Here is a 12188-nt window from a genome sequence, read left to right as displayed (position 1 = left end):
ACATATTAAACGTTGCTTACAGCAGGCTGCAGAAGAAGCAGTAGGTTATCGAGAACACAAAAATGCTAAGAAACCATGGGTTACAGAGCAGATGTTGCAGAAAATGAGGGAGAGGAAGATGTGGAAACAGGTTGATACAGAAGAGGGCAGAAAGATGTACAGGAAGTTAAATAATGAATTACGAAGAGAAACAGATAGAGCGAGGGAAGAGTTTTACAAAAGAAAATGCGAGGACATAGAAGAATTAGAAAGAGTTGGGAAATATGAGGAAATGTACAAGGAGGTGAAATCTATGGAATTTCGGAGGAAACAAGGGGGTATTATGATGGCAGTAGAAAATAAGAATGGGAAGGTAGTCAGCGAGAGAAATGAGGTCATAGGAAGGTGGAAAGAATACGTTGAAGACTTATATGAGAGTAGGAATAGACCGTGTAGCCTAAATGTTGAAGTAGAAAATGAAGTAGACGAGGATGATAAAGGATTTAGTATTCTTCGGGATGAGTTTGAAAAGGCTATATCCGAGATTAGGAATGGAAAGGCAACCGGAATAGATAGCATACCAATTAAATTCATTAAAAATATAGGAGACAAGGGAAAGAAAGAATTGTTGCGACTATGCAATGAAATATATGAAACAGGAGAATGGCCAAAAGACTTTCTGAAAACGATCATGATACCGATGGCTAAGAAATCGAACCCAAAGAGATGTGAGGACTATAGAACTATTAGTCTCATATCTCATTCAGCTAAAATTCTGCTCCGAATACTGAACAGAAGGTTATATGAAAGAACAAATAAAAATGTTGAGGAGGAGCAGTTCGGGTTCAGAAGAGGCAAGGGCACAAGAGATGCAGTTGGATTATTAAGGGCGATCGGTGAAAGATTTATAGAAAAAGGGAGAGAGGTGTATGTTGTATTCATTAATCTAGAAAAGACTTTTGACCGCGTGAATTGGGAATTGTTGTTGGGAGTTCTAACGAAGATAGGGTTGGAATGGAAAGATAGAAGACTCATAAGAAACTTATACATGAACCAACAAGTAAGTGTGAGGATAGGGGAAGAAATGACGGAAGAGAGTGCAATTGGCAGGGGAGTTCGACAAGGATGCTGTCTCTCGCCAACACTATTTAATGTATATCTAGAAGATATAGTGTAAAAGAGCCTACATGATGATGGTATTTCAGTAGGAGGTAGAATGATTAGATGCATAAGATTTGCAGACGATATGGCGCTTGTTGCAGAATCTGAAAAGAAAATCAATAAAATGTTAGAAAAATGAGAAAGGGCTTTGAAGAATATGGGATGAAAATAAATGTTAGAAAGACAAAAGCCATGGTGATTGGAACGAAGGGGTCTGTGTCAAATATAAAAGTAGGAGGGGAGAAAATAGAACAAGTGAATAGTTTTCGATACCTGGGTAGTATTCTTAGTAATGACATGAAGTGCGAACGTGAAATAAAAGCAAGGATAGGAATGGCGAAAGAAGCCTTTAGGAGGAAGAAAAGTCTGTTTTGTGGGACCTTGAATAAAGAGTTGAGAAAAAGACTCATAAAGTGCTTCGTGTGGAGTGTTGTACTGTATGGGGCGGAAACGTGGACATTACGTAAAGGTGAAGAAAATCGACTGGCAGCCTTCGAAATGTGGGTGTGGAGAAGAATGGAAAGAATTAGTTGGGTCGAGCGGAAAACGAATGAGAGAGTGTTAGAAATGGTGGGTGAGAAAAGAACACTTTTAGATAGTATTAGGAAGAGGAAGAGAAACTGGTTGGGACATTGCCCAAGAAGAGATTGTATCATGAGGGACGCCCTCGAAGGTATGGTGGCGGGAAAGAGAGGGAGGGGGCGAAGGAGACTACAATTAATGGATGATATTAAAACAGAAAGATCATACGCGAAGACGAAGAGGTTAGCGGAGGACCGTGGAGCATGGAAGCTTCTCAGCTGCGGCAAGTGACCTGCCAATAAAGGCAGAATACCTATGATGATGATGATGATGATGACTGTTGATAAAATACATCGAAATGCCGTACTTTTGGGGGGGGGGCCAGCGAGGGGTCATACAGACGCCACGAGAGGCATTTATTGAAATTAGAAGTATCTTTGGTATCTGTTTATGTATAAATGGGTCAGAGCCAAAGTGGACTCAAATAATTCGTATCTTCATTCACTTTTATTGATATGCAAATTAAGTCGTATTTCTTTAAGTAATAAAAGTCGTAGTGAACTAATTTGGACTGAATTAGTTCTTCTGTACTCTGCATATATGCACTCTTGTCCATATGTAATTCTGTATAATGGTTTTACTTGTGCAATTGTTTATCTTTTTGTCCTTCTGAAATGACTTCACAATTACATTAACAAGTATGTCAAGATCAGTACAACATATTTTTATCAGGAGTACTTCGTAAGTAAATCAGCAGACGTATCGCATTTGTGGCCAGTTCAAATGAAGGACAATTTCTTTCGGATGTAAGCCGAGAAGCGGTTTGGATTCTGCTTTAAGCTTATGTGATACCCTCCAGCATAACCTGGTTGTTGCATAATAACACGAAGGCGAAACACTTATTTCTGTCCATATGTGATATAAATACATAGGACAAATTTATTAAACCAAAAATCCTTTTTTAAACAAAAAACGTTTAAACAAAAAGAACGTTTTTTTTTTCAATAAAAACCATGGTTTTTGGTAACCCTGGCTTCAGGCTTGGGAAAACCGCTTCAGTGATGTTCAGCATGATCAAGGAGGCTTACCAGCACGAAGCCCTGTCAAGATCCCAGGTTTATCGTCAATATGAAGATTTCAAGAACGGACGGGAAAACGTAGACGACGAACGCTCTGGACACCCTTTGACGAGCCGTGTAGACGAAGATTTCGTGAAAGTGAAGGAACTCTTGGACTAAGAGTGTTGTTTGAGTGTGAAAATAACTGAAGAACTGAATCTATCCAAACAGTAGTGCACGAAATTGTTAGTGAAAATTTGAATATGCACAAGAGTTCCTGATTTGTGCGAAGTTGATGCCAAAAGTGCTGGATGATGGACAAAAGAAAAAACTACTTCACATTTCCCATCAAATGCTGGAGCAAGTGCAGAGTGAACCAAACTTTTTAGACAACGTAATACTAGGCAACGAAATGGGTTTTTTCAATGCGACCCTGAAATCAAGCGCTAAAGTTCAGAGTGACACACTAAGGAGTCTCAGCACCATAAAAAGGCAAGGATTCCAAGTCCAGGATAAAGACAATGCTCATTGTCTTCTTTGATAAGAAAGGTGTACATAAAGAATTTTTGCCTGAAGGAAAGACTATCAACGTGGCTTACTACGTGGAAGTCCGTAAACGCCTGCGAGACAGTCAATCGGGTCCGACTGGAGATTGCGAAATGCTGGAAACTCCATCTTGATGACGCGCCGAGACACAGTGCGTTCGTTGTGACGTTATACTGACTACAACTGGCGTTGCCATGTTGCCGTAGCCACCGTAGTCCCTCAGCGAACATTTTTCTATTTCTCAAGCTGAAAAGAAACTTGAAAGATCCCGGTTAGACGATGTTTTCCCATCAAAGCAGCAACGACGGGTGTTCTTAGGGGGTTGTGGAAAGCTAACTTCCAGGAGGCATACGCTGCGTAGAAATCACGGCTGACAGCGTGCTTCAATAACCAAGGAAAGTACTTCGAAGAATTTTGACAATTTATATCAATCGAATCAATACATTTTATTCCCTGGATCCAGTCTCATTACTTTCCGGATAAACCCTGTATATTGATAAAATAGGAAGGTTTTTTTTTTTTCTGCTAAAGTTTACTCTTAGTTTTACGTATAAACCTCTTGACTAGGTGAAAATACAAAATCATGAATAAAAGTCACATCACAAAATTAGCTTTTGCATTTTTTTTTAAACTATTCGTAAAATAATATTATTGTGTGCTGAGATCTCTATTAGTTTCGACATTTAAGTATTACGTACATATAGAAATAGAGTATAAAATAATAGTTTTGTATCATCAATTCATACTTGGAGAAATATTGCGAAATCTCTTATTCACTTTGTACATCTAACGAATGTTGTAGCACGTAACTGGGATGTAATAGCTGTGATAGAAATTACGGGAATGTTTAGAGAGTCTTGTTTTATATTTCCGATAATAACATACATCAATTCAAGTGACAAAAAGTAACCATGTTTATCTGTTGAATACAAGTAGTTTATGTTGTGATCTCAGTATTTGTTCCCGATATATTTCGGAAAACTGCTGCAGCTTTCTCTTCGTCAATCAGAAGTCAAAAAAGTGAAGTTCGTGCTAGTAAATTCACGTATTATCACAGTGCAAGTCTTCCTCCAATAATAACTAATAATTCAAAGTAGTTCTTAAACTGGCGAGGATATTCTCGTAGTGAATATTTCAGAACACGGCACTGAAAGAGATGTACTTGGTATTGTACAGTCCGCAGCAAAAAATCTGAAACATGAGCATGTAAGTTTATTGTGAAATTATGCCTGACAGTCCAGGGAATCAACATAACGTCTAAGTGGCACGAATCACGCCATGAGAAACCTCGGCGTCCTTCCCTGCACACTTATTTTGGAGCAAAAGACTTCGTCGTTTCACAATAAACTTACATCCTCATGTTGCAGGTTTTTTGCTGCGGACTGTATGAGGGTAACTTTCTTCGTCTCCGTTAAGCCGTGAGAGGAGGGCTACAGATGATGATGAAACTTAATTAATTCAAAGGTGTATAGTGAACGTCGCCCATCTTCCACAACGTAGACGGATTCTGCCATTCAATCACTATGTAGTTTGCGAACGTGGAAACATGGAGTGAAACGGAAGCGCCCGCCAAATGTGAACTACGTGATGTAATTAGATTGCTCCAGGCGGGAGAGCGTAATACAACTGCAATTCATCAAATGAGTAAGGATTACGGCGGAACTTATAAGTGATAACTGTGTGCCGATTGCTACAGTGAGGTTTAATCTTGCTACAGGGCCGCCAGGGATTTGAACAAAATCGTAGATTCTAAGGTTGGCGACCCTGGTGACCCTCCTAATTATCACAATCATTATTGATAACGTCGTTGGAAGGCTTATGGAACACAGATTCCAACTAGGTAACACTTGTGCAATTCCCGCCCTAGTTATAGAAGAAACAAACAAAAAGTCCCAGAAAGTAAGAAAAAATAGAATTTGGGAGGCCCTTGCAGTCACCTTACGCTAAGAAGATAATGCTAATGTATAGGCAACACACTTGTGACAATACTTTATATATATATGGTAGCCATTGCTGCAATACAAAACGAGATAAAAATTCAGAACGAAATTCCTATAAAAACGCCCTGTATATCATTTTCGAAGGGCTGTTATGACCTTTGCTTTGGCGGCTCTTGTGACCCCCCCCCTTCCTCTTAATCATCAGTCATGATTAATACATTGTTGGAAAGTTTGTGAAACACAGATTCCAACAAGGTAACATTTGTGCAATTCCCGCCGTATTTGTAGAAGAAACCTGAAGGAACCGACCTGAAAAATGTAATTCATGTCAAAAATCTGAGACTCAAAAAGTTGGCCAACTTTCCCCCTTCGTTCCCCCCATATAAGCAAAAGTACATATACGCGGTATTCCATGTAGTTGACTACTTCATTTCTTCACATAGCAATTTTTATGTGCGTACCCCAAGGGAGGAATGGCCCCCATAAAACCTGATACAAAAAATAACGAACTTGATCCCTCCCTTCCGCCGTGGTATCCTGCACGTACAGGAAATGCATATCGGAGGAAAGCTTCATCCTTCAGGAACATACCAAAATTCTTTCTAGCCTGAGCTATTGAGGTTTAAAGCGTGTTAGTGAGCGTTTCAAGATTCAAAGACATACAGACACACGACGAGAGTAGCAAAATGTGGAAATCTGTAGCTGCAGACATCCTTGATAATTACGTGAATGATATGTTTTCTAATATATAGCTGATCTTGGAATTTCAGATAACTCATTAGCTGCTTGGAGGAATTTACACTTCACGGGCGCTTTCATTGCACTCGATAAGTTTTCATACTCGCTACTGCACAATAATAAACTGGCAGTGTGTAGGGGATGGGCGACGTTGAGTGAACAGCTTTGTTTTATCCCCGTTTCATTTCACTTGGTTCTCCTGAATGGCAGTTTTTACGTGGAAATAACATACGGAATACAAGAGGGGTGGTGAAATTAGAAAAAAGTATGTGACGTTCTGGTTGACCGCAGAGTCACAGAAAAGAATAAAGGGATAATTTACAAAACAGTATGATGTACAGAGCGGAAATGGCCAATAAAGACAGCTCAGGCCAAAATATTTAATGTTCCCGTAGATGTATGGTATAACAAGTAACAGAGTGAGAAATGACAGAGTAACGGGAATAACCAGAGTTCTGGAGATAACTAAGAAGGCCTAAGATTAGACTGGATTTAAGTTACCATCGCCTTTAGCGATGAGGCTATATGAAACATGGACCTACATTTTAATGTGCGATTCAAACCACATGAACTCCGAGAATCGAACCAAGGTCTCGCAAGAAGATTCAAGAAAGATTGCAGTGATATGGCCATCTAACCAGAAAACAAACGATTATGTGGTGAGAAGAGTGATAGTAATAGTTGGTAGAGAGAGAGATAGGAGGCCAAGAAAAAACTAATGGATATGGTTAAGAATGACTTAAGAGGCCCCATCACGGCGAAATTAAAATACCGCTAATTTTACAGTAATTATATCATCTTCAATTGAATAAAAGATAGTCGAAAAGTGGAACAAGAGCTCCCTAGACAACATATTACATGAGATACCGTTATCACACTCACTTATCTGCTTTGGATTTCCAGCCATTTAGAAGATTGGCATTTGTTTTCTGCGTTTCTAAATCTCTGCAACCGGAAAGCTACTATACTAGGTGACTCGTGATAACGGTACTCATGCAAAATAGTATTGTCTAGGGCGCTCTTGTTCCACATTTCGATTATCTTTTATTTATTTGAATATATCACATAATTACTCTAAAATTAACGATATTTTAATTTCGCAGTGATTAGACCTCTTAAGAGAGAATAAAACATCAGGAAAAGAATTCCGTGACAGGGCTTTATGGAGAAAACTAATCAGAAACGTCGATCCCACGTAAGTGGGAAAAGAGAAAAAGAAAAGACCAAGAGGAAATTAAATTGTCGTGCTTTTTTCTTTTACGTTTCTTCTGTTTTAAATATTTCCATCCGATGTCTGTTATGGTTCATATTGCGGAATCTAATTGGAAAATTTGAGGGGGAAGCTGTGAGGAATAAATATATGATAATCGGCGAAGCAAGAGAATAAGTGTCGACTTCGGTGAAAGTAGAAACTTCACAGCTGCGCTACATGATGTAGCTACTGTCGGTTTTAAACCGCAGTGCTCTCGTTTTATTCCAATAAAGATGCTGTTGTACAGAAAGTACTTTCAGGTTTATAGTAACCAGTACGCTCGGTAAGTAGAAGCACGCATGAAAGGAGTTACTGGAGTAGTTCGAAAGTGCTGTGTTGACTTAGAGAAAAGACGGCTGTTGTGTGTGTTAAGTTTGTTGGGGGAAGGGACGTTCCGTGAAGTTTCGTTCTTTTGGGAAGACCACATTTGTGCTTTTTCCGACATTGGTTATAGTTACACCCAAATAAATATGACAAAAGATTTCCTGTCAAATAAATGAATCAACTATGTTGAATAGCAATAAAACTGGCACCCCTCCTCTTGCTAAGCTCTCAGGTATTACTCATCGTAGTTTTCGCAGGTACAATCGTACATCCAATATGGTGCCAAAAGTGTGTGTGTCAGTTTCGTCATTTAAGATGTTCCCAGGGGGAAGAAGATTGCCCACTGAGATAAGAGTTCCGTATTTTTCTAATAATAGTCAGTATACTTTTTTTGTTTGTTTGTTTGTTTCTGAAACTCTGAAAACAATTTCTTCCCCTGCCTACCCAAATGACACGTAGTCTCAAAGAACAATAAGAAGGAAATACAACTTTCCTGCGTGACCATAAATCACGTAGTTGTTCAAGATTTACATCTGATAAATAAGCATAAGGCACAAGTTCATGCACTCAGTTTCACACGTGAAGAGAAGACGAGCAGTTGAAAGGTGTAGGAACGTCATCTTGCAAGGAAGAGGCGGAAGTTAAAGGTATCTTATATCGTTTCATTGATTCCAGAGACCGTTCTGACGGGATATGAATGTGCGGAAAATTTTTCCGAATTTTATAATGGGAATCTTGCACAGAGTGAACTAAAATCAAAGACTAAAATCAATCTGGTCCATTACTACGCGAATATTTTGGAGCCATTATAGGATATCACATCTCTATATGGCAGCAACCTATCTCATGTTGTCATTCTCAAAGCAAGGCGTTGTCATACGATGACGTACATGGATTGAATGCGACGTCAAGCTAACATACACGGCTTTGCACATCGAGCACAATCACTGGTTGTGTTGCGGTTTTTCTTAAGCTGGTAAGAGTTACAAATTCATTATCATAAACGTGAAACTACCTTCTATATACCGTAAGAGTTCATAATTATATACGTAGTTCATTCATTTAAACACAGTTCTTGAGAAAGAACTCTACGGTGTGACTATCTCCATTACCCATGTAATAAGTTGAAATTGAAATGTGGAATAGAACAATACAAGGTGAAAGAAGATTTCTGGGAAGAAGAAAATGTTATGCGAGAAAGATACATTGAATGTTTGAATGAGGTATTTTACTTCATTAAAAAGATAGGGGGTGTTCTTAGCCCAACCAGGAAGGAAATTCCCGAGAGCAATGAAACTTACAGGTTATTCCACGAAGATTACTGCACTTCCGACAACGTTTCTGCAACTATTAAAGAGTTGCAAATAAGACACTGGAGATCGGTAAAGAAAAATGTTCTGCGTCCATTTCACCTCAGTTTTGTAAGCAGGGACATCGTCCTGAAGAAACATAACCTTTTCGAAGCTTTCAGTGTTTCCGTCAGAACGTTATTCAATTTGTACAGTTCGCGACATAGAAAATGTTACAAAACGTTTTAAGTCCAAATTACTAACAAGCTCTTGCACCATGTGCTTATGCAGTCAGAAACACGTCTCCATTGACTACTTGCTCCTGGTATTCAATCCAACTAGGCTTCTCCCTCCTCCTCCTCTTCCTTATCTAAAGCAGTCTGTGGGACGTAATATACTCTTTCCATTCCGACGGAAATACAGGAAGCATGTTTGCAAGCTTTATAGCTCTAAAACAGTCTCTTTCATTCGTTTGTTCTGAAATGCCTTTTTAGCGCCAGAATAAAAATCCACAAAATGTTCCCATAGCTTCATAAATGCTTTTATTTGCATTCTTTCCTCTCTTCAAAGACTGCGTATTACATCAAGCTAGGAAGATGCTCTTTGTGAAATCTATCAAAATTGTCAATCACGGGGATAGGTTTTGTGCTTCCCAAAGTCTGCAATGCGGGCGCACAGATCCAAAGACTACTGACAGAAATTAGTGTTATTCAATGATTAATTTGTTTCAAAGTAATTGTAAGCAAATGTTCCAGACTCATCATTTGTGCAGGACAGGAGGGTGTAATTCTTCCCTCCCTTGAGTGTGATACACATTGTTTGATCAAATGTAAAGTAGAACACTGATATAAAAAGTGAAATTCTTATGTTCGTAGATTCCCTCCTCCCGAACAAAATGTAAAATTACACTGCTTTTAGTAACAAATCTATAGAGTTATGATACCACATCACTAGAGCGCTTACATTTGGTTTCAAGAATCGAGGGTGTGATCCCAAACCATGTGCGTTCATAGCAGACGACATTGAGAGAGGGATTCAGGTATGGATACAGAGGGATAATTTACATTGCAAGTTTAGAATTTGAGAAAAATGATCGGACAGCATCCATATTATGACGAAATTTGTGATTTTTGTGAAACAGAAGGAAAGTTTCCGAACTGTGAGGATTAAATCAGGCAGTTGTCAATTTTTAGAGCATCAGATGATTGCGAAGTCATATATCACCTATCATACGACTTCCCCCTAGGCCTTATATATATCAACATGGATGTTGTTTCATTAACACTCCGTTTACAAAGGGTAGTAAGGGACTTCTGCAGTAATCTCTAATAACCACATCACAATTCTTAAAAATTATAGAAAAATAGAAAATATGCACTATGGTAAAAATTTGTCATAACAAATAATACATACATGTCTTCTATCAGCAAAAAAAAAAAAAAAAAAAAAAAATCACTGAAATCGGAGCCGGACAATTGGTTGATGTCCCGTGTCAGTACCTCTGATGTACAAACGAGTAACAGAATGGTCTTATGGAAAACTACGTCACATATTCCACATTTCCATCAGTGTGTTAAAGACTGGCCTTAAAGCTTTAAGCTTCCTCCTTCTTTAAAATGTAGTGAATGACTTAGTGAAAAATATTAAAAGTAGTGAGCCAGGTGATATCTACAAAATAATTAAATAATCGCTTCCCTTTTCTAATTCTGTTAAGTGCATCGAAAGTAAGAATGAAAAGTAGTCGCATTATGATTTTATGATTAACTGTATACATAGAGTATCTAAATCCACATTCTAAGTCAATGAAACTCCTACAGTTCGAAAGAAAGTTCTCTGGTTGGCGGAAGATGTTACTGATCTGCAGGACATCTCCCACCAACCATCAGTCATCTCCCATTAGTATTTAAGGTATGGGAAGAGTTCGATTATCGACTTAATGTCTGCAATACGATCGGAAGAATCCATATTAATCATTTGTGAACTGAAAATTTGATGGAGCACTTTGAAAACTGATATGTGTATGTTCATAATATGCGTATGAACTTGATTGAACATTCTCTCTTTCGAACTGTAAGCATTTCGTTGAAACTTGAATTACGATTAGCCGTTTTCAAGCTTTGATTTTGAAATCGGATGGAGACTTTTTAGTGATACCGTGGATATAACAATCAAGAAAATTGTATAAAATGATTAACAGATTCTTGAGCCTGCAAATGTTCATTAACACTGATATTTTTCTTTCCAGTTCTTGGAAGTCATGGCTAATACCGGTAACTTTGGGAGTGGTAGCAACAATTATCTACAGATTTTATTTTGTTGCTCAAAATCGTTAAAGAAGGCCCGAACGATATTGTTGTCAAGCTGTCCGATGTTTATTTTGGAACAAATATGATGGTTACAGAGAATCTATATATTCTTAGATGTGCTTATAAGGAAGAAATAATGTCCTCACTTGTACAGTGTTTCACTTCTCCCTGTGCTGACCAGAAATCGGAACAAATGCTGTTAATAATGAAGGGATCAAACTACATATACATATAAAAAGCCTTTTGTGGCTTTGCATTTCCGTATGTAGTCTATAATTGGTACGACGTTTTATGTATCATGTATGCTATTTTATTGCTGATTCAAGTATGAGGCGCAAGTCGTCTGTTATGAAATCCTATAGGGATTTGGATATATTGTTGTAAATTCAAACTATTAGATTAATTTTTTCCTCATAATGATGATTAATTGTATAAGGGATTTTGTTAATAAAATATTCTTCCTAAGTCCTGTTTTTTTTTTTCTATGTTACTTGATGTCTTTATAATTTCTTTTTTCGGTTAAAAGAAAATGTATTCAAATCAGCGTACTTACTAATTAAGTTGTGATAAGCTGATTTCTAAAGGAAGGTAGATTCCACCAAGGATGATACCGTAGTTGTGGAAGAAGAAAAGAATACTTACAGCTCAGTTGTTTTTGCTATTCCAGCTCAATTGACATCGCTCATTGAGTGAATATTGGAAGAGACGGGAATGGCTCGTCTGCAACTTAATATATTAGGGTAATCAATAAGTACGTAATATTGGTAAACATGGATCTTTTGTGGCTTGTATCACATATGTTAGATGGTGCATCATTCCGTGTGTGATTTGGTAGCAGCAAAAATGAAAGCGCAACCAAAGTGTTTCAAGGAGTCTCGCTCTGGTCACAACAAGCTGATCAGGCAGCCGGAAACCAAGGATTCGTAAGTTGTACACAGGGTATAGCCAAATGTGGCGAATAGACTGGAGGGTTATCAGGCAAGCTCCTTATCCTTAGTTCAATGTGATCTATAATCTTTATGACCTTGTCAGAAGTAGTCATAGCCATCTAGTTGTGCTTTCCGAGTTGACTC

The 12188-nt window shown here is 38.2% G+C and overlaps 1 protein-coding gene across 1 annotated transcript in view; it reads left to right on the top strand.

The window, feature by feature from the left end:
- Cyt-b5 (Cytochrome b5) overlaps positions 1-11580 on the top strand; it is a 42001-nt gene extending 30421 nt beyond the window's left edge. Inside the window, exon 4 of the mRNA XM_081764711.1 lies at positions 11055-11580. Coding sequence (XP_081620837.1) covers positions 11055-11142 — 88 coding nt within the window. The 3' untranslated portion in view covers positions 11143-11580. The remainder of the gene's footprint in view (positions 1-11054) is intronic.
- Positions 11581-12188: the final 608 nt, after the last annotated feature.

This window comes from Thermobia domestica, chromosome 7 (assembly GCF_964235325.1).
Source record: "Thermobia domestica chromosome 7, izTheDome1.hap1.1, whole genome shotgun sequence".
NCBI lineage: Eukaryota > Metazoa > Arthropoda > Insecta > Zygentoma > Lepismatidae > Thermobia > Thermobia domestica.
The sequence above is the reverse complement of the archived record's forward strand: the minus strand, read 5'-3'. Positions and strand labels throughout refer to the sequence as shown.